This window comes from Vombatus ursinus, unplaced genomic scaffold (genome assembly GCF_900497805.2).
Source record: "Vombatus ursinus unplaced genomic scaffold, bare-nosed wombat genome assembly UNPS02014961.1, whole genome shotgun sequence".
NCBI classification, from domain to species: Eukaryota; Metazoa; Chordata; class Mammalia; order Diprotodontia; family Vombatidae; genus Vombatus; species Vombatus ursinus.
The window spans coordinates 2,373,502-2,400,255 of record NW_020954739.1 but is presented as its reverse complement, the minus strand read 5'-3'; the positions used below and the strand labels follow the sequence as shown (position 1 = coordinate 2,400,255).

At 43.3% G+C, this 26,754-nt stretch overlaps 1 protein-coding gene across 4 annotated transcripts in view; it reads left to right on the top strand.

Moving 5' to 3' along the window:
• Positions 1-26,754, top strand: part of TPM4 (tropomyosin 4) — a 40,931-nt gene extending 14,177 nt beyond the window's left edge. For 2 of the 4 annotated variants that reach the window (XM_027845409.1, XM_027845410.1), the window contains 7 exons: positions 8,138-8,271; positions 12,162-12,279; positions 13,171-13,241; positions 14,516-14,591; positions 18,259-18,321; positions 18,406-18,475; positions 25,147-26,754. In XM_027845409.1, the coding sequence (XP_027701210.1) occupies positions 8,138-8,271; positions 12,162-12,279; positions 13,171-13,241; positions 14,516-14,591; positions 18,259-18,321; positions 18,406-18,475; positions 25,147-25,229 (615 nt within the window). In that variant the 3' untranslated portion in view covers positions 25,230-26,754. Of the gene's footprint in view, positions 1-8,137; positions 8,272-12,161; positions 12,280-13,170; positions 13,242-14,515; positions 14,592-18,258; positions 18,322-18,405; positions 18,476-20,229; positions 20,499-25,146 lie in introns of those variants that run through there. The other 2 variants (XM_027845411.1, XM_027845412.1) reach the window with 1 other exon arrangement.

Genomic DNA, 26,754 nt, shown 5'->3' with positions numbered 1-26,754 from the left:
CTCTGCCCTCCCTCCATCTCTCTCTGCCCTCCCTCCATCTCTCTCTGTTCTTCCTCCATCTCTGTTCTCCCCCATCTCTCTGTTCTCCCACATTTCTCTTTGCTCTGTCTCTGCTCTACTCTCCCTCTGTCCTTCTCTGCTCTCCTCTTCATGCTCTCCCCTCTTTCCATATCTCTGCTCTCCTCTCCTTCCATGTCTCTTTGCTCTCTCCATCTCTCTGCTCTCCTCCCTTCATTCTTTTTCTACTCTCCGTCTATCTTTTCTCCCCTCCCTCCATGTCTCTCTTCTATCGCCTCTCCCTTTCTCCACCCCTCCCTTTCCTTCCTCTAACTCTCTTTTCCCTCCCTCTTTCCATTTTCCTGTCCTCCCTCCCCCCTCTTCCTCCTCTCTCTTCCCCCTCTGACTCTCCCTCCCTCTTCCTGTCTCCCTCTCTTTCCTTTCACTCCCCTTATCCCAATTACCTCCCCCCACTTCTCCCCGCCCTTCTCGCTCCCGCTCTCTCTCTCTCTCTCTCTCTCTCTCTCTCTCTCTCTCTCTTTCTCTCTCTCTCTCTCCTCTCCCGCTCCCTCTGAAGGCTGGAGGTGGTTCCTGTCGGGAGGGAGCCCGCCTGCCCTCCAGGACTGTGTATCCGGGGAGCCCCGTCTGCCGTCTGCCTGGCTCCTTCTCCAGCTCTGTTTCCGGCTCTCTTTGGCCTTCCTTCTGCCTCTGCCTAGGACCCACAATCGGTCACCTCAACATCCAACAGCAGTTTTAACCACTGATTCGTGAGGTCACTCATCCGAGTGACCCCCTGAGCACATTCCTCCCGCTCACCTCCCCCCACCCACATATACAGCATCCCAGAGCTGGGAGATGTGCAGAATAATCCCAGTAGGATTTGGGGGTTGAGGAGGGCTCTCCCTAGGAACTAGCCTAGAAGCTAACTGCCTAGGGGGGAAGGAGGGAGGTGGACATAGGACCAAGGAGGGAGGGGATGGACAAAGAGAAGCAGAGCTTGACCAGGTATCTCCTCTAGGCACCTGGTAGGACCACTGAATCCCAGGTAGTAAGGTATACCAAGCAGCAGACTGGACTGGGAAAAATTCTAGACTTGCAATTCAGAAGACTTGGGTTGAAGTGCCAGCTCTGACATTTTCTTGCTGCCTGACTGTGGGCAAGTCACTTCAACTTTTTTACACCTGTCTCTTGTAAATGGGGGATGCTGCCTCTCAAGGTGATTATGGGAAACTTGAGAGCAATAAATTAGTACTGGGATCTAAGGGGGAAAGCCACAGGGACCTAAGTGCCTTCTGATTCATCTCCCTTTGACTCCCTATCTGCCTGGAAAAACCCTTATCCAACTCTGGGCCCTCCTTCCTCCCCACTACCACTCCACCCCCTACACACACAGGAGGTGAGACACCACCTGGGAAAAATCCAGGTGTCACCACCAGATGCAGGGCAGTTGAGTCAGGGGCTGTCATTCTTCCCTCTGACTCAGAACTGGCCTGGGTGTGCCCCAAAGCACTGGTCTCCTCCCCACAGATGGGACACCCGCCTAGTTTTACCTGGTTGGTTTCAAATTCATTTTGTGGGGAGGTGAGACATCAGCCCAATAGAGGAGAAAACCCAACAGTCCCAACACATCTCCTCATTTCAGTTGTAATAGAGGGTGAATACTTAAGGCTTTGAGCACATGCAGCATAGTCAAGCTGGAAGGCCCAGAAGATCACCTGCAAATCTTGGGCCAATGAGGACACTGAGATCTAGGGAAGTTAAATGACTTTCCCTGAGCCACACAGGAAGAAAGTAATCAGAGATCAGGCCATTTAGTCCCACCCCCTTGTTTCACAGATCAGGAAAGTAATCTGGTTACAGATCAGCTTAAGCGACTTGCCCAGGGCCTCACAAGGGTAGTAAGTGGCAAAGCCAAACTTCCAGCCCCTTGGACTCCAAATCCAGGCTCTTTCCATTGTGTTCATCCAGATTATTTTATCACTCTCCTCTGGGTAGTGGTGATATTTCTTTTCCTAGCCCTTGTTTCCAGTTGCTCCCCCTTGATCTCTCTTGGGGGCTCTTTTCCTGACCCACCAGGCTTTTCTTTCCCCCACTCACCTTTGTTCTTCCCTGCTGCCTTCTGTCTGCAACCAATCTCCAGGACACGGTCTCTAGTTGCCAGAAGTTCCCTTCTGAGCAGTTGCTCACCTTTCAGCACAGAATCACTACAGGAGATTATGGCACCCCAGGTTTTGGCAGGTCATGGGATTAGGACTCCAAGGACTTGGATTCTAGCCCTGGCTGTGCCACTAACAGACTACGTCACTTCTCTAAAGTCAGTTTCCCTTGCTTCAGTTTCCTCTGTAAAAGGACAGGGACAGGACAGCTTGGACTAGATGATCTCAGAAGTCCTTTCCAACTTTAGTATTCCCAGTCAAATGTACGTGCAATAATCTTCCCACCAAATTGGACAAGAGGACCTGGATGCTGATTATCAGGGTCTAACCTTATTTCTGTTCTTTTTCTAATTGTGGGCCTTGGGAAAGTCATTTAACCACCATAGACCTGAATACCTTCCTTTACAAAATAAAAAGTTTGTAGAGATGGCCTCTGTGGTCCCTTCCCACTCTAAATCTATGATTGTAGGATTCTAAGCATGTTTTCATGTCTGTCCTTTGATACATAAGGTCCTTTTCAGTCTTGACATTCTGATCCTTAATTCCTTAATTTTCAAGGGAACCTACCAGTTATTGGAGCCTAGAAAACTCAATGTAAAGGAATAATCAGAACATTTGGAAATCCTAGGAAGTAGAGTTCCTCCTAACTTATTTTCAAGTTAGGCCTTTGAAAAACATGATATTTGGGGAATTCCATTCCACAGTCATTTATTCAGTACAGTGTTCAAGACAGCACAATAGGGCTACAAAGATAAAAAGGGAATTGTCTATGTTCTCAGGAGTTAATTTTTATCTAACAAGGTATTTGATACTGACACAAGTAATTTTCAGACAAATTAGAAATGGTTAAGCACATAAGAATTTAGCTCAGTGCCTAGCCTAGAAAAGGCACTTTTGAAACGCTTGTAGATTAATTGATAGGAAAGAATCCAGAAGTACAACCTGGGAGATTCAAGAAGGGAAGAAATCCTTTCTAGCAGGGTTAATCAAAGAAGGCTTCATGGAGGAGAGATATGTTGGGCCTTAAAGGTACAGAAAATTTTCAAAGAGGAGAAATAAGCCAGAGAGTCCATTCCAGGCATGGGAGACCACATGTGTAGCTGAAATGAGTGAAGGCGAGTAATGTGAGCTGAGACTAGAAAGGCAGGTGGAAGCCAGAGTACAGATGCTACTAGTAGCTGAGCTGCCAGAAAAGGTGTTAATTGCATTATTAACTCTTAGGAAGCCTGAGGAAAACTAAAGGGGAAATTCTGAACATCTTTTTTAGACTGGTAAGGTAGCAGAAACACAGGGCTGGGAGGGAGGAGGCCTAGGATTCAGACCCAGGGGCCATCGTTCCTTTTCACCTCAGATTCACCATTTCCACGAATATTTTTACAAATACTTGGTGTAAGTTCCTCAATGGTCTGTGATCTCATTGATGTGGGTACCAGACCAAAATCCAGGAGAGGCAGCATGGTATAGTAGAAAGAATGTTGAACTTTTGGTCTTAGATCTAAGTTCAAAATCCTGAATCTGCTACTTACTACCTGTGTGATCTTGGGCAAGTCACTGAACCTTTCTAGCCCTGAGTATCTTCATCTGTAAAATGGGAGAGAGGGGTTGGATGAGATGACCTTTAGAGAGAGCTATGTTCCATCCAATGCCTTTTCCTCCAATGTCCCTTTGTCCCATAAATCCTTTGATCCAGGTCCCTTCATCTATAAAACAGATAATAATACCAAAAATGCCTTTTTTTTTAAAATGAGAATTGTTATTAGGCTACTTCAGTATTTCCATTTTGGTCTTGGTTAAAGCATTCAACTGTTAGGTACCCCTCTTTATGCTACCCTGGGGACATTTAGAAACATGTTTTCAGTCTGAAACAGTAGCAGAGTTGGACTTTTCCCACATTCAACCATCTTAAATCTCCTGAGTCCTGTTTCCTTTGTGATCTCATAGCAAGTCATTCCTTCAGCCTTAGAAGGATGACTTTTGCCGAAAATGGCCTTCTGCTAAAAGCCAAGAGACAAAGGATGGGAGGAAGGTTCAGCTGGAAGGAAGGATATTTTTGGAAAGTTGATGACTTTTGAAAACTTCATGCAAAAGCAGCCTGCAGTGGGGAGGAGATAAAGCCTGGAGGTTTCTGGGAAAATATAGCTGAACCCCAGGCAGGGAAAAAAAATCCACTCTGGCATCCACTAGGAAAGGGGAGAGTCAAACGTTCTGCAGACACTGCATCCAGACAGCTGGTTTCGTTTAGATTTTTGTGTGATTAGCCGACATCTTCCTGTTACTTTACCACTTGGATTTAGCGAGCCTCTTTTACCATATAAGGAAAATCCTCTGTAGAATGTGGAAGGCTTTGATTGCAGGAAGAGGTGGAGTCCAAGGAATTAGTAGGGGGGGGTGTGACGAAGGGGGGGGGGGGGGGGGGTGGAGAGATTTTTTTTTTTTGTCCACATTTCTGAGAGACCATTGCTGGCTTGTTGAAAAGAGTTCAGCTGTAGAATTTCCTCTGCTAGCCAGAATTTGCTTTTTAACAGTCTTGATTGCTTCTAATAAAGAAAGGAGGAGAGGGGAACCCTGCCTCAACTACTGGCAGGAAGCCAAGAGTTTGATGTTCCTGACTGGTCCCCAAAAAATGTATACAGCAGTTGATAGGGCAGAAGCAGTTCCTTAAAATAGCTGTTTGGTGGTTTTAGTGAACTCTTTCCTCAGACCAATGATTCGTAGACATCGAAAATCAGAAAAAACCTGTCAGATCATCATCTTTCTCTCTGCTAGTTGTGAGTTGTGTCAGACAACAGAGTCATCATCCCTGCCTAGTCTATTTCTCAGGGACTGAGTTTTCCCTCTGTTGGGCAGCCAAGCCCCATGGTTAAGAAATGTGTCTTGACACTCCCTACACACACACACACACTCTCCCTCTCTCTCTTTTCCATCAATAGTTTCTTCGTACCTCCAGGTTTGGCTTTTTGAAACAGTTTCTTTTCTCTTTCTTGGAGCCACATTGTAATACCTACCTTTTCTTCTATATAAGGCACAATGCCAGAGTGGCTAAGGGGCTAGAGTCTAGATTTAAACCCTGCTTCTGACATTTATTAGCTATTTGACCCTGGGCAATTCACTTAACTTTTCTCACCCTCAGTTTCCTAATCTGCAAAATAGGACTATCACTAGCACCTATGCTATAGGGTTGTTATAAAAATCAAATGAGATAATGAATACAAGGCCCATAATTTACTGCCAGTAAATGGACATCTCGGGTAACCCCCATTGGCCTCCATCCATCCCTAGGACTCTGGGCCCAGAAAGTCCGGGATTCTAGGCCTGGTTTTGTTGCTAGGTGATGATCTCCATGAGTTGCTGGGACCAAAAAAACTGTATCGCCCAGGAGCCAACCTTCTGGCAATGAACCTTGCCGCATTTAGCTCCATTGGTCCAGTTTTTCAGTGCAACCTATATTGGAAGCCAACCCGGCTTTATAGTCCTTAGAGAGGTTTCAGTACAATGGTATTGCCTTCAGGAGCTCAGGTGCCATGAGGAGGACTCAGAAAAGGGCTTTTGTGAAAGAATTGGGGATAAACATAGCTGACTGGTTAAAGTCTATACTAACAAGCTGTATGACTCTGAGTGAGCCACTTCTGGACTCTGTGCCTCAGTTTCCCTGTTGTTAAAATAGACTAATACTTGCCCTACCTGACCAGAGGTTCAGATTTCTAACTCTAATACTCTCTATTCTAAGATAATCTCCCAGCTCTGAGAATTTCATAGTCCCTTTCAAGTCAAGCACTCTCTGTGCTAAAGACTCTGGTAACAGGGTGTAGTGGGCAGATCACTAGCCTGTGAATCAGCAGACTGGAGTTCATATTCTGGCTCTTCCACTTACTAGCTATGTGACTTGGAGAATGTCACTTTCTCTTTCCAAGCCTCAGTTTCCTCTTCTAGAAAATGAGGAGGACAATGATACTTGCACTGTAACGTTCCTTCCCCCTTTGCTGGGAAGAAATCACTTTTTAACCTTACAGTGCCATAGAAACAGAAGGTATTGTGCTAGCTACATCTCAGAAAGGGCAGCTAGGTAGCCTGGAGTCAAGGAAGACCTGAGTTCAAATCCAGACACAGGCTGTGCAACCTAGCTGTGTGACCCTGGGCAAATCATTTAATCCTGTTTGCCTCAATTCCTCAGCTGTAAAATGAACTGAGAAGGAAATGGCAAGCCACTCCAGTATCTTTGCCAAGAAAACCCCAAATGCGGTCACAAGGAGTTGGACACAACTGAACAACAGTAACACATCTTAGCATCATCTTGGTGGTCATAAAATCATCATTAAACGAGATGCTGGAGGGGGACACTCTTTTAAAAAGCCTGAAGGCCCACTCCGTTTTGAGGTATCTTGGCATAGGAGTGGCCCTGGCTTCTCAGAGCCGATGCCAGTTAAGGGCAGACTCTGCTGGCTCCTGCTAAGCTTCAAGTACAGACCCAGCAACAATTTGTACTTTTAGGACCAAGGACCAGCCTTACTGGCTCATAACCAGAAGGCTAGCCACCAGGCGATTCAAAAAGTCTGGAATGGGCTGCAAAGCACTTCCACAGAGCAAGCATCCACACTAACAAAGAAAAGTGCAACCCCATCAAGGTCCTGGGATCATAAATCTAGAGCTGGAAGGGACCCAAGGCCCTGAATTTTACAAATGTGAAAACAGGCATAGGGAAGGGAAGTAAATTGCTCAAAACCACAGAGATAGTAAGTAGCAGAATGAAGATTTGAACCCAGGTCTTCTGACTTCCAGTCCAGTGATTTTTTTTTCCTGCATTCTATACCATCCTAACAGATTTAGAGTTGGAAAGGAAAGGCCATCTGGGCCAATCCCCTCATTTTACTGATGGGGAAACTGAGGCCCAGGGAGATGGAAGTGATTTGCCCGTTGTCACATAGGTGGTAAGCATCAGAAGTGAGAATTGACTCCGGGTCTTCTGAATCCAAAACTATGTTATTTTCCACTGTACCATTCTGCTCCTGTACTCTGCTGCCCCAAATTCAAGGGGAAGGGGAAAGCAAAGGGTGCTCATATGTTATCATTTCTAGTCAAGTTGTGGCCTTTGCTGATTCCCACCCCTACAATATTAGTGCTCCTTTCTCCCCTTCCCCATCAAAATTACTTTGCATATACTTATCTGTGAAAAGAAGGCAAGACCTGGTTTGTTCTGGTCTTTGTATGAGTCCCTAATACGGTGCTTGAGTGCTTAATAAATACTTATTAAATGTCATTGGATTGAAGACAAATCAGGATGAGGAAGGAAAGGGAGGAAGAGGGAAGCTTCATTTCTTTTGTACATAAGCACAAGCAATCTGTGGTCTTCCAAATAGGGAGCATCAAAGTAGGTGCCCTCGTCCAAGGCTCTGCAGAGATCCTTCTGATCTGGGCTAGGGCCTGGTCCTGGAATGCCTGTGTTCTCGAGGAATTTTGCAGCAGGCCCTGAGACAATTGCTGACTTTCAATTTGCAGGGAAGTCTCTGGAAGTTCTTAACCCCACACTGTGCAGATCCATTGTGAGTTCCCAGAGATAGCAGCTGGTCTTTGGAAGAGCACAAGGCTTTCTTGTCCATGCCCTCACACCTGGTGACTCCCCACTGTAACATCATCGGAGGGGAATGTTTGTTTGCTCTAGGACCATGAGATAATGTAGGCAAAGGATCTTGCAAGCTTTAAAATGCAACATCATTGTGAGCTGTTATCATTATATATGGGAAGGGCAGGGGTTAACCTCACTCTCTCCCCCATGCCCTATTCCTGAGCACTTCTGTGCTCTCCCAATGGGTAGCCCCCTCTCTCCAAGACTCATGCCTGGCCCCAGAAGTCTGGGCAGCAGGAACAGGAATGGACCTGAAAGGGGTGCCTTGGAGGTAGTTGCTGAAACTGGATCCCAGTCCAGTGGTGGGTTTTTTGTTTTGCTTTTTTTTTTTTAACCAAAGTGCCTATGTCCACTGTGTGTGTAGGCTGAAGGAGATGTGGCCGCGCTGAATCGACGAATCCAGCTAGTTGAGGAAGAGTTGGACAGGGCCCAAGAACGTCTGGCCACAGCCCTGCAGAAACTGGAGGAGGCGGAAAAGGCTGCTGATGAGAGTGAGAGGTAGGACTCTCTCAGCATGTTACAAGAAAGCAAGCCCAGAGTGGGGGTGGGGCTCCCCACAAAGGGAAGGAGGAGAAGAAAGTGAATGAAAGGCATGGTGCTGTTAAGCTGGCTCCATAGTTGTATTTTGTAGCCAGGGTTCACTCGGAAAGCATCTGCCAAAAATTCACTCCAAGTTTAAGGTTCACTGAAAAAAATTCTCCACTGTTCTCTGACACCTACTTTTCCTGGAATTCTTAAGGCTCTCCATCTTATACATACTGTAATTTATGGAGGGGAGGATGGAGCAGATGAAATGAGAGCCATAGAAATGGAAATTGAAAGGGGTTTCACAGATCATCTTGGCCACTTCCTACCTCAAATCAAATTGTCCCTCCCATATCCCCCCACAAAGAGGAAACATTTCTGTTGTGGGGAACTCACTACTTCCCGAGGCAACTTGCTCTGTTTTGAGGCAGATCTGATTGTTTGGAAGCTCTTCCTTAAAATGATTGAATCTCAAAGGCCATCCAACCTTATCCCTTACTTGACCTGTGAATGATCTCAGCACCACTCCCTGGCAAAGTGGTCACGCAGCCACCAGTGCTGGGCACCTGACTGTTCCATGCAGTGGTGTCTGAGATCACATTTAACCTTAGATCCATGATCCTGAGTCAACTCACTCTGTTGTTGGATAGATCTCATTGATGGAAGTTTTTCCTTATACTTGGCCAGAGATCTTCCAGCAAATTCATATAATCATAAAATGATATAGCTGGAAGGGACTTTAAAGGTCATTTAGTTGAACCTTCTCACTTTACAGAGGAGCTAAGTGACTTGCCCAAGGTTACACAGGTAGTAAGTGGCAGCAGCAGGATCTGAACACATTGCCATTCCTCTGACTCCAGATTCAAGGTTATGACCTTTGCCTACGCTATTGGTCATCTATGCCATCATTCTCCCTCCTCATTTTACAGATGAGACAATTGAGGCCCAGAAAAGTAAAGTATCTCTACCTAGACACATACCTAGACACATTTACATACCTAGAGAATGGCAGACTCCATGCTTGCGGTCAAGCAAAATGAGTCTGATTCCTCCTTCACTTGGGGAAAAAAAAGTACATAAATGGTTATTAATAGCCTTTTGGCAATTCATGACAGCCAGCTGGAGAAGACGTGTGCTAATTCCCATTAATAATTTCTTATTTGATAAAGTCTAAGTGGCTACTGTTTCCTTCCGATACCAGGCAGCCATTCAGCAGCTCTCCTGTACAGTTGGCAGGGAGTCCAGGGGCTGAGCCTGGATTGTGTTGTGTGACTCACTTAAGGGAAAACCTTTATTGTGTTAAATGGATTCCTTATGTAATGACAATGTCAGCCATGCCACATCAGCCTTGTTGAGGGTGGCTCAGGTCTGAAATTCAGAAACAAAATCACTGGAGCTCTTGTGTGCCCGACAAACTGAAAAGCAATTCGTGTCTGATTTCTCTGCTGTGACCAAAACAGTCCCAATCTGGCATTACAAATTGGATCTCTTCAAGGGTTCCTCCTACGTGGGATCCCTAGAGAAATCAAGGACCCACGCCAGCAACGTGCATCCGTGTCATTGTTCTTCAAGGACCGAATTATTATCACAGAGGCAGACTTTTTTTTTTTTTAAGCATGAAAGGGCCTCACCCATCACCTACGCCAACCACACCCATCCCTATTTTATGGCTGAGAGGACTGAGGTCCAGAGAGGTTGTGACATGCCCAGGGTCACACAGTGGATAGCAGCATTGGGAGTCCATCCTAAGTGTCCTGATTCTTAATCCAAAACTCTTTTTACAACAATAGAGCACTTCCCATTTGAAGGGCACAGAGGAAATGGCTCTAACACTTAAGTACCCAATATACTTTGTCTCCTAAGTAAGATTCTCAAGAAGGAGGTGTGGTGGAAAGGTGCCTGGACTTGGGCTGGGATCCAGAAGACCTGGGTCCTTGTGGTTATGCTTCTACAAGTGTCAGTTTCCTCATCTGTAATTTGGGGATAATAATATTTGGAAAACTTGACCCAGAAAATGATTTTTCCAACATGTAGAAAGCACCTAGAGGATATAGTATAATGCCAGTCCTGGAGTTCAAATCTAGCCTCTGATATTAGCTGTGTGACCCCAGGCAAGTCATTTAACCTGATTGCCTTAGTTTCCACCACTGAAATGGGGATGATGATAATAGCGCCTACTTCCCAGAGTTATTATGAGGAACAAATGAGACAACATTTGTAAAGCACTTAGCACAGTGCCTGGCATATAGTAGGTGCTTAATAAATGCTTGTCTCCTTCCTTCCAACAAATGGGTATCCTACTTAATTTGTGCCATAGAAGAGACTGAAGTTTTTCTACTGCTCTAGAGCCTATCTTCTAGAGAGTTTTGAACCCATCAGTCTGCCAAAAACTTTAACCAGGAATGTGACAAAATGTGTGGGGCATCGAACTTCTAGCCCCACCTCTGTTGCTTGCTAACAGATGATCGTAGGCAAATTATTTAACAACTCTCATCCTCAGTCTCCTCATTAGTAAAATGGGCACATTAATACTTCTAGGACATCCCTTATAGGGTTGCTATAAAGTTCACATAATAAAATGAATATGAAGCAATTTGAAATTTTTAAAAGAGCTATGTAAATGTCAGCTATTAAATTTATAGTAATGATGTAGCTAATGGCAGTGGACACAAGTAGTTCTTTGAAAGTATAATGCCATACAGGCATGTTGTTCTATTTTTTATTTAATTTTATTACCCCAGAATGTGGTCTGATTTTTTTTTTCAAAGCCATGGGCTCATGGCTGAAAGGTAGTTCTGCATATGGCCCTAAAGTAGCATGGTAGAAGAGAAAGCCTTCCCACCCCCCACCCCCCACTCCAGCCTCAAGCTGATGGTCAGAAGAAAGTGGAATTGTAATCCTAGTGCTACTGCTGACTTCCTGTGTGATCTTAAACTGGTCGCTTCTCCCTCTGGGCCTCTGTTCCCTCGTGTTATGTTGGAGGGACCTAGGCTGAAGGAGTATTAGCAGTGAAGGATCAGAGAGCTTTTGCTGGGTTCCCTACATGGTCCAGTCAAAAGAGCATTGATTCTGGAACCAGTCAATCTGTGTTCAAATCTCGCTTCTGAAACTATCTTTGTGACTTTGGGCAAGTCACTGAATCTCCCTGAGCCTCAGTTTCCTCATTTGCAAAATGAGGGACTAGATGAACTCCCACCACCTGATCTCCTGTTTTAAAATTATATATGTTGGAATTGATGGCTTCTAAGGCCACTTCTGCCTCTAACATTCTGTGTTCAAAGGTTCCCTTCTGACCTACGTGTATAGAGTAGTGAGCTGAGAATTAGGAAAGCCTGCATCCAGACCCTACCTCTAATATTTAACTGGCTGTATAGCCATGAGCAGTCATTTACCCCCCCTTATCTCCCTCAACTATAAGACATGGAAATTAGACTGATATAGCTGGTAGGGACCCTGGAGGCCAAATCTATGATCCTATGTTCTCAGGTCCCTTCTGATCAAACATTCTGAGTCATGAGGTCCCTCCAGCTCTTATGTTCTCCTATCTCGACTCTACATTCTAAAGTTCTTTAGGGCTATAACATTTTAGGTTTTACATTCCAAGGTGCCTCCCAACTCAAATGTTCTACATTTTAAGGACTCTCCTAACTCTAATATCCTGTGTTCTGAGGGCCTTCCAGCCCTGACATCCTATGTTCTAAGGACTCTCCCACCTCTGACACTGTATTCTAAAGGCCCTGCTATTTCTACCATACCCTGCTAGAACTGAGTTCTGAGCGCTTTTCTGGTCCTGGGGTGTTGTTTGAAATGATCACGTAAGGAAAAGACCTGGACAAAGAGGAGTCTCTGTTGACTCTTTGCAGAGGAATGAAGGTGATTGAGAATCGAGCGATGAAGGATGAAGAGAAGATGGAAATTCAGGAGATGCAGTTGAAGGAGGCCAAGCATATTGCAGAGGAGGCTGATCGTAAATATGAGGAGGTAAGGCCTCGGGGCCAGTGTCACGGGAACTTAGGGAAATGGAACTGTTGATAGAAAGAACCCAAAGGGCCCTTCCTAAAGGAAGCTCTTGGTGAGTTAGATTGGCCCCGTATGTTTTCATGTTTGCTTGTCCAGAGACAGTTATTTGGATATGAGCCCATTTTCACAGGAGGCTAAAGCAGCCGGCAACTAGGGGAGTGATGGTGGATTGAAGCCACCAAAGCGGCCGTTTGGTATCTGGTGTTCAAAGAATTGGTTGATTCCATTTTCCAGTTTGCAGCTGGTGATTGTAGCATCTTGTGGATAAAACCTTACAGGCTATTTGGGGATATAATACTGTGAAGTGTCTGAGGGGCTTTTGCTGAGTTCCCATACATGGTCCAGTGGAAAGAGCACTGGTTCTGAAGTCAGGACCTAGGTTCAAATTCTGACACTATTTCTGTGACCTTGGGCAAGTCACTTCATGTGCTTGAGCCTCAGTTTCCTTATGCTCAGAATGAGGGTTTTGGAGTGGATGGCCTCTGAAATGCCTTCCACCTCTAGGCCTGTGATCCCTCTGCAGGTGATGTCAATAATGTGCATAGTGCTTGGAGAGGCAGCATGGTACAGTGGATAGAAAGCTAGCCTCAGAGTCGAGAAGACCTGGGTTCAGATCCTACCTCTGGGCAGGTCACTTAACTCTCAGTGCCCCCCCCCAGGCAACTCCCTAAGACTAAGTTGTAAAATAGGGCCGCAATTTTTTAAATTGTACTTTAAGGATGACTATAACAAAGCTCTGCTGTCTTCTCAGCCACCTAAGGAAATCATGAAAATTTACGCAGGAAAATGGACAAATGTTGGGGGTCTGATGTAAGTGAGGATAAGCCCAAACCCTTGATTCTGTCTCTGCAGGTAGCCCGTAAGTTGGTCATCCTTGAGGGCGAGCTGGAGCGAGCGGAAGAGCGTGCTGAGGTGTCAGAGCTGTGAGTACCAGGGCCCTGGCGGTCCCAGCGTGTGGGCAGACACGAGGCCAAGGCCAAGGCCAAGGTCTGGGTGCTTCTCAGTGGCCCACCAAGCCGTCTTCCTCCATAGGGAGCAGATATGTCCTAGAACAGCTCTCGACGGTCATCCAGTTGAGCTGAGGTCACCCACGGCATAGGCAGCCCCCTCAGTCCATCCCGCCCCCCACCCTTACTGAACCCTGTACTGCTGTTAGGAAATGGTGCAGTATCAAGATTGGGATCCAGGAGGTGTGTCGTTAATTGTAGTCTACGTGGCTGTCTGTGCTTATTAACCTGGCAGTCTCAGCCCACTTGCTGATTCTGCTGAAAGAGATTGAGAAATAAGGGAAGAAGAATACAGACTAGCCCCCCAGAGAGTCTCGTTTCTCGCATGAAGGCCACTTGGACTCCTCTTCCAGGCAGCCCTTCCTTCCCTCTAAGAAACTGTCTATGGAGAGCCGCTTATCCAGATCCAGCTTATGACAGGCAGCATTTGATTTTCTGTTGTTCTCGGTGTCCCTAAGGGAAGCAGGAAGTTTGATCCAGATCTGACTAGCTCAAAAAACCAAACCAAACCCAAAAAAACCTCTCCCTGCTTCAGTTAGGAATGTCAGTCGAGCACAGGATCGTAAATGAATGGACATCTGGTTTCATTAATTTATCCCAGTATCCTCTGCCTTCTCTAAACCTCCTGATCCAGATGTCTGACCATTGTCCCTCAGATTCTTGGACTTCTGCATTCTTGCTTCTCACTTGAGTCCCAACTATTGGATGAGATTCCTCAGTCCTGATTTCACAATGCCTAGGCAGCCTCACAGCCCCACCCTTGGCAAGAGCCCAAAAATCCTTAAAAGGGGGTGGAGGAAGCCCTGCAAATAATCTTGGGTCTGCCACGCCTTTGCATGGTATGGTACAGTTTTGATAAGTATATGGTAAATATGTCTCAGGAAATCCATTTTAAAAAAAGAAAGAAAGAAAGAAAATCCTTTAGCTAGTAGCCGAGTTTGTGGCTGGCTGGCCTGTGAGGGCCCTGGCCATGAGAGTGCTCCCCTGGGTGAGAAAGACCCCTGAATAGCTCAGTCAATCAATGAGCATTTATAAAGTGCCTACTCAGTGCCAGGCAGTGAGCTAGTCACTGGAATAGAAAGACAAAAAAAGAAAGTTCCTGCCCTAAAGGAACTTACATTCTCTCTCTGGAGCCAGTCTCATCTGTTTCTGCTTCTCTGGGCCCCTGATTTGCTTCTCTCTTTGTGCAGTAAGTGTGGCGATCTGGAAGAGGAGCTGAAGAATGTCACTAACAACCTGAAATCCTTGGAGGCTGCATCTGAGAAGGTCAGGGGGTCGGCTGGTTTTTCTCTGGGGAGTTATCTCAACCTTGTTTGAATTATGGTTGTGGGAACATTTAGGATCCAAAAATGGGCCAAAACCTTAGAAGTTGTGAGCGTGCCTCTGGTTCCAGGTCTAGGATTTCTCCTCTATTCCACCCCTTACAAAGAAGGGCATTCAAAGCCTGGAACTCCCATGGTCTGTGTGTGGAACACCATCTTCTATTGCCATCAAATAGGCAAGCTGAAGTGAAGACAGAAGTTAACAGAGGGGTTCCATGAGCACCCTTTTCTAAGACCAAAGGGTCTCAGAAGAATGTGGAATCCCACAGGTCCCTTAAAATTCCATTTGGCTAAACATGTAGCTACTCTGGGACTCAAGCAGTCTAAGGACCTCAGGAATAGGATTGGAGAGGGGATGGAAAAGGATTCAATGACCCTAAGACCAAAAATAGTCATTAAAGGATGTCACACTATTGTCAGTGCTCTGTGTGTGTGTGTGTGTGTGTGTACATATATTTGTATATATACATATATCACTGTTACTGATTTAAATATATACACACACATATGTACATGGTTGGCTACAGCAACTTTATATTGGCTCACAAGATCCAATGGTTAAATTTTCAGTGTGAGCATTTCTACCTCAAAAATTGGCAGTTACAAATCAGGGCTTGATTTATTGTTTCACTGATTTTGTAGACCTAAGCAAGCAATGGATAAAATGTTAGTTATGTAGATTAAACATAAAAGTATATCATTTTTTTTTTTTCAGAGAGCTGGCTGTTGAACATTTACCAGCACATCCCTATATATATACATGTGTATGTGTGTATACGTGTGTATTGTATGTATATGTGAATATATTTGCATAAAACTTTATAATGTTATAATCTGCAAAACACTTTCACATATCTTCACAACAATCCTGTGAGCAAGGCAGATGTTAATACACCCATTCACCAGATGTGAAAACTGCAGCCCAGAGAGGTTAAGGATTTTTCTCAAGGGTTTACAGCCAGATAGTCACAAAGCCAGGACTGTACCAATATCCCACCTCTCAAATGAAGCCTTTTCAATCAGATCTCTCAGGTAGTTTCATAGAGACAAGTTGGAGGGAGCTTCTCTCAATGTTTTTCTGAAGTATTTCATAGAGAAATTTTACTTTCCAAAAACATTTCTTCTCTGTCTGGTTAAATAATTAAACATTTATTAAGTGTGTAGGGCACTATGCAAGGCATAGTTTAAGTTTAGATGAAACCTGGTTCCTGGCTTCATGAAGTGAGAGCCTAGCAAAAGGATAAGAAACAGAACCAAATACGTGATGAGTACAGTAGATACAAATTGTATTCCATGAGTCTAAGAGAGAAGGTCTTAGCAAATGGGGAATAGGGGAAAGATCAGTGAAGCTTCAAGTGGGAGGTGACATTACGGGTCACAATTCAGGAGGCAAAGAAAGAAGAAGAAAGTCATTCCAGGCCTAAAGAACAATGTGAGCAAAGACGTGAAGCCAGGCAAATGTAGACTATATTCAGGAGATGGAAAATAACCCAGCTTGCCTGCAATATAGCATAATGAGAGGGGAGGAGATTTTGAGAAGTCTGAAGAGGTAAGTTGGCCCCAGATCATGGAGGGCTTTGAATGCAAAGGAGTTTGAACTGTATTCAATAGACAATGGGGAACTACTGGAGATTTCTGAGTGGAGGAGTGAGCTTATCAGATTCATATATAGAAATTAGTCTGGAAACCACATGAAGGATGGCTTGGCGGGGCTAGGAGTTGGGAGAGTAGAGCATCAAGGTGGTGCAGTGGATAGAACCCGGGGATTGGAGGCAGGAAGACCAGAGTTCAAATCCAGTCACAGACACTCAACTAGCTGTGTGATCCTGGGCAAGTCATACAACCTTGTTTGCCTCAGTTTCCTCATCTGTAAAATGAGCTGGAGAAGGAAATGGCAAACCAGCCCAGTATCTTTGCCAAGAAAACTCCAAATGGGGTCATGACTGAACAACAACAACAACAGGGAGTTGGAAGAGTAGAGACAGGAAGACCAGTTAACAGGCTGGTGCAGTGTTCCAAACAATGAGAACCTGTGCGTGCCAAGCTTGTAACTGTGGGGACAGAGGAGGAGGCAGATCTGAGAGCTATTTCAAAGGTGAAATGGCAGAGCCCAGTGATTGATTGGGTAGAAGAAGTGAAGGAGAGAGATAAGAAACCAAGATAATCCCAAGGTTACAAACAGGGCAGCCAGAGGTGAATGGTTGTGCTGTGCCACAGTGAGGAGTAAAATCTGAAGAACAGGGTTTGGTTAAGATATTTAAACACAGATGGTTTGCTTATTAAATTTGCAGATGACATGGCACTGGGAGAGATAGCAAACACACTGGATGGCAAAAGGAACACCGTAAAAGCTCTTGACACTGGGCCAAATCTAGAAAGATAAATCTTATGAGGGAAAATATAGAGTATTCACTAGGAATCAAAAAGTTGACCTCACAAGTACAGTATAGGAGAGGCATAGCTAGCTCTCCCTCCACCTGAAAAAAGAAAAATTCAGGGAATTTAGTAGACTTCAAATTCATTATGAGCCAACAGTCAACATGATGGCCAAGAAGGTAGAAGTGACCTTGAGCTGCATTTAAAAGAGGTATCAGTTCTAGGACAAAGTAGGTGACAGTGCTGTGGGCACACACATCTGGAGCACTGGGTTCTGCTCTGGCAGTCTCGTTTTAGGAAGGTCATTGATAAGTTGGAGAGGGTCCAGAGGAGGGTCACCAGAATGTGAAAAAGCCTTGGGTTCATACCAGACGAAGCTTAGTTGAAGGAACTGGGGGTGTTTAGCCTGGAAAAGACTTGGGGTTCTTCAGGCAGTCATGTGGAAGAGATTAGATTTGTTCTACTCTGCCCAAGATGGCAAAAGGAGCCATGGATGGAAATTATAATGAGGCAAGTTCAGGCCTAATAGATAGGAGGAGCAACTTCCTGACCTTGACTGCTATCCAGACGTGGAATGGGTCACCTTAGGAGGTGGTAGGCTTGTCTCACCTTGGATGGCACTTTTTCAGATAGCATGTAGAAGAGATTCGTGCTCAGGGACAAGCTGGACTTGGCTTCTCAGATCTCCCCTTCTAGCCAGTGGTATTGTGGGGCCCCAGTGAGAGGACGGATGTTAAGTTCTTAGCAAACCTTAAAGTACTATATAAATGCCAGTAATTAGTATTATTATTGTTAGCCTGCAGTCCCCAGGCCTGTAGTTTGGTGATGACTTCATTCCTTGAGCTTTCGATTGCCCTCCTGCAGCTCAAGCAATGTTTATAGAGCAATACAGGGGTGTGCTAGTCAATGTTTAACAATTGAGCTCTCGAAGGAAAAAAGAAAATGTATGTAGGCACTTTTAAGTTGAATCGGCATTATTAACACTTCTTAAGCCTAAAAAAATCAACAAAACAAAAATCAAGCTCTAATTTGTGACAGTAAATAGTGGCTGTTTATTTCTGAGGTATAAACTCTCACACTGAAAATTTTAATAATCCCAGCAAGTTAGGGCTATCTCCAGCACATCCATGCTTTCTAGCCCTAGGTCTCTGAGGTAAGCTTGGTTCAAAGGCTAGTCTCTGCATGGAGTAAGGAGAGAGTCACATTGAAATGGTGTTGATTTTTTTTTTTTACAGTATTCTGAAAAAGAGGATAAGTACGAAGAAGAAATCAAGCTTCTGTCTGACAAACTTAAAGAGGTCAGTTTGCTCGTGACGGTGCCTTGCTGTTTCTCCCTGTGCCGGTGTTAGTTGCAATAGGTTTCTTTTCTTCCTTTTCCCTAGGCTGAGACCCGGGCTGAGTTTGCAGAAAGAACTGTTGCAAAACTGGAAAAAACCATTGATGACCTGGAAGGTATGACATGCCCATATAAATATGTTCCCTTCACTTCTCAGAAGCCCATCGCCCTTCCTAGAAGGTTGGGAGGAGGTCCTCAGAGGGATTGCATTTTCCTCATAAGAATCTTCATAGACTAGTACCAAACTAAGGCTTCCCTGCTAGGTTATGTTGCCATTTCTCAGAATGAATTCTGGTTCTGCCTATGTGACCCTAGGTGAGTCTTGTCAATTCAAGAGGCATTTGTTAAATGCCTACAATATGCAAAGCACTGCCTTTCTGTGACCCTTAGTTTCTCCACCTGTCAAATGAGAGATGGACTAGAGCATGAATAAGCTTGTTTGTGTCATGGATCCCTTTGACAGTCAGTCTGGTGAAACATATGAATCCTTTTTCATTATAATGTTTTAAAATTAATAGATTAAGAATACACAGGATTACAAAGAAAAACAATTATATTGAAATACAGTTATCAAAACATTTTTTAAAATAAATTCATGGACCCCAAGTTAAGAACCCCTGGATTAAATGATCTCTGAGGTCTAAAAGAGATTACAGAATTGAAAACAGATTTCTTAGAAAATGATACTTAGATTTTTCAATAATAATCATTATAGATAACATTTATATAGTACTTTCTATGTGCCTGGCACTGTGCTAAGCATACAAATACATTATTCAGGGGTGCTTTGTATTTATAATATTATATGAATGTGTGTATGTACGTGTGTGTATGTGTGTATATATATTTAATTTACATATGTCTTTTTAAAGATCATAGTACTTGTTACCACCATTCCATTTTCAGGTGGAAAAACTAGGGTAGAGAGTTAAGATCTCACTTAAATGGTGAATAAGAGTCAGAGTAGCTCTGCTATTTAACTCACCAATGGGATCACAGTCAAGTGACTTAGGACCTGAGTTTTCCCATCCAAAAAATGAAGATGCTGGACTAGGTGATCTTCAAGGTCCCTTCCAGCTCTAGCATTCACTGGTCCCCTATTCACATTTATCACGGACTATTTTATTCAGAGCATGGGAAAAGATACCAGGTTGTAGTCAGTCAGCAATATGGAAAGTCTTTTGCTAGGTGCTGGGAAACATAGATTTTAAATAAGACATCATCCCTGCTCTCAAGGAACTCACAAATCTAGTACAGCAGTGATGTCAAACTCAAATAGAAATGGATATTGACTTAGAAAATATTATATGATAAGTGCATTAGAGAATTAATTATTCAGCAGTGCTCTCTAATATCTGAGGGTGGAAAGGAGAAGATCAGCTGGAGGAATAAGACGTGGTCCTTGTCTTTAGGGAGCTTAAAGTCTAATAAGAAGATAGATGATTTGAACACAGTTGGACAAGGAGGATGACCTATTTGATATATAAATATATTTAGATTATATTCTATATTTACATTGTATATTCAATATTATCTAAACCTAGTTTAAATATAATATTTAATAACTGGATGGAATGATGCCATTAGAAGTAAAAAATCATTGAGGAGGTGAAGTTTGTCCCCTTGAGAGGCCTAAGTGTTTGAGGCATGTGTGGTAATGTCCCAATGACCAAATCTTCCATTCAACTTTAAGCAGTTTAGACGTTATTTCATGAACTTTCGGTTTTTCTTTCACTTTCTCTCATTTACACATTTTCCTCACTTTTTTTTCTCCCCTTGCTCATCTGTTATCGCTTCTTTCCAACCCCTGCATTCTCTCCCTTGCATTCCTTCCCTCTGTTCGTTCTCCATCGGTCCCTGTGCTCGGCAGACGAGCTGTATGCCCAGAAACTGAAATACAAAGCGATCAGTGAGGAGCTGGACCACGCACTCAACGACATGACCTCTCTCTAAAGGGCGTTTCCTCTCTGTCTCTACCACCCTGCCTCCTGTCCTCCTTAGCCTGGATTTGGCCTCTTCACTGTGATCAGGGCTCTTAGAGGGCTTCTGGCCTTTACCATCTTCACTTAGCTCACTCACATCATCCTCTAGTGACCATGTCTATAAATGGCCTATTAAAATAAAGACAAGCAGTCTGGATTTCTAAACTTTCTTCTTTCTTTTCCATTTTCCCACTTGCCACTCCCCAGGGTCCTTCTCTCCATGGCTCATACAACATGGAAATTTGACCTCTTAGAGAAGGACTCTTTTCAAATTCATTTATCTGAAAGTTGATTTAATAAAGCCAACAACTCCCACTAGATAGTGCTTTCAAGTTTACAAAGCACTTTTCCTGATTTTTGGACAAGATACTAATTAAGCCCATGTTTACATAAGCATAAGCCCCTAAGCACAGAATTTTACTAGGGTTCTATCATTCCAATTCATGCAGTGATTACTATAAAAGTAGCTCATATTTTTATAGTGCTTTAACAGTGGAAATGGTGCTTTCCTCGAAATATCCCTGTGACATTGGTATTTCAGGTGGCATCATCCCCATGGTATACAGATGAGGAAACTGAGTTACAGTGATGAAAGGTCTTGCTTGAGGACCAGCAGTTTACAGGAAGCTTCTTTTTAGGGATAGAATTAGGGACTGGGTCTGTGATTTCACTGGTATGGGAAACTCCCAGATGAGGGAACCTAGAGCCTAAGTCTTCAGGGCTTCAAGGCCAGCCTTCTCTGTCCACTGTTCTATACTACCTCTTCCTTTTTAAATAAATAAAATTTAGCTATAATTTTCCTAAGTCTCTAGATGACTTCAGATGCACTGATTGGGAAGACAGCAGACACCACAAAGGCAGTAAAACATCTAGCCTTGGGCCAGTGTTGCTGTGCACAGTTGTAACTATGGCAGGGCAACTGGGTTTTTGTCTCAGGTTCCTAAAATCTAGAGCAGACTTCTTAAACTTTTTCCACTCGCAAACCCTTTTCTGAATTTTGGCAGCCATTTGTTGGCATTGTGTGGCTTGAGGGCATTCACAGTGGAAAATGTGCATGCTTTGTGTTCAGAACCAAGGCTGCAGTAAAGTTACATGGTACAACACAGGCAAGTGCTGCTAGAAACACTTCAGATCCCATACATGTTTGACTTTTAATTAATTGTTGGTAATTGCATATTGCCAAAAATATTGCAAAATTTATTGAGACCCACAGTTTAAGAAGTGCTGAATTCTAGAGGATAGAATTTGCAGTCTTGGATGATTAAAAAAACAACCAAACTTAGCGCCTAGTTAGCAAAACAAATGAGTTAAAATGAGAAACTAGCTGGTGGTCTGTACTTCCTCTTCCCTGGTGCACTCCTTCCGTCCCAGCACCACCCTTTCTCCCCACCCCCACCCCCCCACCCAGCAGTGACCTCCTAGTATTTTAGGGTCTCTACCTCCCATCTCCAAATGAAGTAGGGGTATGTTTGATGTTTTATGCCCCCCGGGCATAAAATTGCTTTTCTGAAGTAATATAAGGCTTCCATTTTGGAGTCCAAGGGCCTGAGTGGAATCCCAGTTGTGCTTCTTCATCACCTGTGTGACTAAGCATGGCACTTCCTCCGAAGGTCTCAGTTCTCGCATCAGTTATATGAAAGGTCTGGGCTAGGCCATCCGGGGCTGCTTCCAGCTCAAACATTGCATGATTCTAAGCCTGGAGGTAGATTGTTCCCTAGGGGAGGGGTTGCAGTCTAAGTTCTATATTTCAGTTTCATTTCATTTGTTTTTCTTCATCTTTTATTCATGTCACACTTTTAGTAAAAGGCACTTCACAAATCTTAATTGGTAATGGGGCATAAATCCTACTCATAGTCTTAGAGTATGGCAGAACTTCCTAAATTAAGACTCCAGTAACATTCACCTATTCATTTCCTGGCCCCTAGAGGAAAAAAAGGGGGAGGGACCAATAAAAAGTATGCTAGGAATTAACGAGTAGATTTCTTCTAAGGGATGACAATGATCCTTGGGGAGGGAAAGTAATGTGGCTTTCCCCTTCTATTGACTCCTAAGGAATCATTGTCACATGTCTTTCTAAACCCCATAAATTCAGAGAACTACTTAGATAAACAAGGATGGCTCCCATCTTGGTAGAGATTTGTAGTTTACAGGGTTCTTTCCTTGAAGTACCTCCAAGAAGTAGGGACCACAGGGAGAATTAACCTCAACTTGCACAAGTGGGAACTTGAGGCTTAGAGATATGATTTAACTTCACACAACTAGTAACACAGCAGGACTGGAACTCAAACCCAGGCTTTTGGCTACAAGCTCCTTCCACAATACTGATCAGTCACCCTTAGTTCTTTTGACAATCTGCCAAGCCTGACTTGGAGTCAGAAGGACTGAGTTTGAGTCCTGGCTGTGTGACCTTGGGCTCATGTCCTCATCTGTTGGGGGTTAGACTTCAAGGTCCCATCCAGCTTGAGTAGCAGAAGCCATTTTCCCTCTCTAAATACCAGTTTCCACCTCTATAAAGTGGGGATACTTGCTTCACAGGGGGGTTTTTAGGAAAGTGCCTTGTAAACCTTACAGTGCTATAGCAATGAAAGTTATAGTAGCCCCAAATTCTTCTATATGTTTCCACACACACACACATACAATCCTCTTAGCTCCAACTGCCTCTTCCTGGGAACCATTTTTTTTTTCACTCCAACATTTAACATACGTTCTATCCACACCCATCACAGTTTGGACAAGTTAATGAATGAGATGGGTTTGATTGCTGTGTTTTCTTATATGAAGTCAAATAAAACCAGCCCAGCCCTTCTCATATATTTGTCTTCCATCTTTCCAGACATCTGTAAACTCCACCCTTTGAAATAACTGTACAGCCACACCTGGCCAATCACTTTGCAGAATTCAACATCTGGCAGTACTTTCTTTACAAGAACTATATTTTAGGGAAGCTGCTACAATTGGAACCCTGTTACAAATTTCAGAACTCATTCCCTCAAACAGAAATAATACTTCCTTATCTAATCTTTATAATCTGATCTAATGAAAGAGATGTGTTAGTATCTCAGTCGTCTTCATAAGATGGTAAGAGTTAGGAGATAAGTTATTCGATTTAATTCAATCGGCATTTACTATGTGGGAGATTCTATGCTTGGCATTAGGAATACAGAGATTAAAAACAGCCCAGTACCTGCCCTCAAGAAGCTTACAATCATGTAGAAGTTCTACACAAAAATAACTGTAATACAAGGCATAATTCAACTGGGCAAACCTTTGTTAAGCACCTACAATGTGCAAGATTGGTAATTAAGTACAGAGGCAGGGAGTTAGTATGACACAAGACTTGAAGAGAAAGAAAGAAGTCACTTACAGATGAAAGGTCAGAAAATGTTTCCTGGAGGAGGTGGCCTGAGCTGAGGAAAGGACACAAGCAGAGACATGAGGCATTCTTTTCCAGATGGTTGCCAAAGTCAGCTGTCAGACCATGGGCCCATCCAACATAGTAGCATCATATATTTCAAGCTAGAAAGGACCTTGGATATCATCTAGTTCTGCTCCCTTGTTTTGAGTATGAAAAACTAAGGCCCGCAGAAGATAGTGACATGCCCAGCATCATACAAATTATAAGAAGCAGAGTCAAGATACAAAGCTGACTCCATTGACTTCAAATCCAGTAGTCTTTTCCAGTATTCTATGCTGCCTCTGCAATGCTCTCCAAATCCGTGATGACTCAACTTTTTAAACAGCCTTTGGTTTAGAGCTTTGTCAAAAGCCTTTTGAAAGTCTAAATAGTTGTAGTAAAAAATCCTCCTCCCCCAACTTCTAGGTCAGATGCTACTTCTTTTTTCTGCAATGTACCTAAATTCTTCTGGCATTAGAAAGTTTCCCTTGCCTATGTTCTTTCTCTGTCCTCTTTTTCAAACCACTGTTTTATCTCTTCCTGCTCATTCTAACACAGCACTAAATGGAAATCCTGTGAATTTTCTGTCTTATCTATGTCACCAAATTAGGAGTTTAGTAAAATGACTAAGGTATAATTAAAAGTGAAGTCATTACATTGCCTTGCTGGGGGGGAGGAGGTTGACTGTATTTAGTTTGTTCAGTAGCTAACCCTTCTAATAAGTAACCCTTCTGTAGTGTAGAGGTAACTCTGTACTCTGGAAGCCTATGTTAATGGACTTGACCCTACCAAGCTAGAAAGGCTTTCAGAGTAGAACTGGTGAGAGAGACTCTGTGTCTGTCACCTGATGACCAGCATCAATGAGCATGGAAAGGCTCTATAACAACTCACAAAGACGTCTACTGAGGTGTGAAGGGGCTATTGTGCTGGAGGAGATGCCTGCAATAATGAAATCATGCATCCTTGCAGTATTGAAGGTTGTATAGAGATGCAGTAGAACCACACATAAAAATAAAAATGTGATTCGCATATCTGTACAATGGAGAAAAACTGGAATTTGAAACTCCAGGACCATTATCAATACTCTCAAAGAAGAAAACAATAAATTAGGGGGTTGTGCTTTTCAGCCAAAAGAACATGAAGTAACAAATATTGCAGGTGCCTGCAAAAAATGTGTTTAACATTGTGCCTGGGAGGACCAGGCACAAGTTTGAAATCACTCAAGGAGCAAAAGTTATCTGATGAAAGTTCAACCTGGCAGTGAAGGTGATATAGTTGACATGAGTTTCTGTTAGACTGGTTAACAGCAGCTATGATTTCCCAAGTAGGTCTTTTGATAAGCTTGGGTGGGTTTAAATTTTTTTTAAATGTGTTTTAACTTTTTCTCCCCCCGACTCTTAATCCCTACTAGAAAAACTTGCCCAGGCCAAAGAAGAGAACGTGGGCTTACATCAGACACTGGATCAGACATTAAACGAACTTAACTGTATATGAATCAAAAAAGAAGAATTTTGTTTGCCAGAAACTCGAACTCCATGTTGTCCCCTTCCTTTGTAAGAAGTTTCTTCTATTATTGCATCTTTTCTTTACTGGAAATGTCAATCAAATTATGAATACCTGACCAATATTTGTTATCAGAGAGGCTTTGGGCACCAGTTAAATCTAGTTCCTCCTTTCAAACAGCACACTAAAGCTTCTAGTTGCCTTTTTTTTTTTATCCTTAAATTGCATTTTTTTTCCTTAGGCAGGCAGGGTATTTAACTTAGGCCAGAATCTCGAAGATTGAGGGCATTCTGTTACACTCTAGGCAATAGCAGGGAACCCAACTGAGCTACTGGATCAGGCCTGGGTTGATTTAAGAACACAAGCATTCCAAGTCACCCTGAGCCTTTTTACAGAAGGGCAGGGACCATCTCATAAAATGGGTGGGGACTTTCCATCCATAGTGAAGTTTGTTTTAGGAAGTCATAAACCACAAAGAATGGCCTATTTAGTGTGGCCCTTCCTCCCACTCTATACTGCAGGGCAAACATCCTCCGAGCAGTCTCTGAGAAAATACTTTTAAAAGATGATAGACAACATCTAGATTTTTTTCTGGATGAATACTTGAGGTTCCGTTTTTTATTGGTCCAAATATAGATGGTTTGTATAAAAACTCAAATGTGGCCTACAATTGATGTTACTTTCACTGTATACCTAGACTTTTTTTTTCCTTTAAATGAGATTTTTTTTTAAGGATTTTAGGTGAGATCAGCCTATATTTGGACCAGTTATAGTACCTTACCAACTTCTCTCATTTAGGAGTTGACTCAACTGAAAGTCTCATTCCAAATAAGGAACGATGTTTGCTCTGTTCCCTGATTTCTGTATGGCTGAGCAACAGCCAACAAAGCCAGCCAGCAATTCAGTGGAAATTCATATGGTGGCTATCTTTCCGATGGTTGTAGCATGGTAGTGCTCCCCGTCAGCCCTTTTCCATGCCACTTTCTGTGTCCATGAATCTGTTCGCTAGAAAAACAAGACTAAACGCGCCTCACTGTCACTAAAAGAGAAATAAAATTCGAATTGTCTTAATTTTATTTTAGACTGCCATAGTATGGCAAGTGGAAGATTGTTCTATTTCAGAGGGAATTTAATCCCTATTTTTGGGACCAACTTTAATAAAGACCAAAAACCTCCTAATTTAACTGGATTCAGAGATTCAAATAGACAGTGCCTATTTGTTGTTGCTAAACGGTTTCCTTGTGTACAGCTCAGTGCTAAAACATTCCTTATTCCACAGCAGTGTGGAACAGATATGAAGACTCAAGTTTACAGTTGTGATTAAAAATTACCCTGCTTCTAACATATAATCCCAGTCCTCATTCCTATTTATTAAGCATCACACTACCCAGAAACACACTAGGAAATGTGAAGCTGAATGAAACCAGTGCTTTTCATTTAGATCTTTACCAAATGTATCATATGTAATAGTATCACTTTTTCTAGCTTTTGGTCAAATAAATTTTTACATAAACTA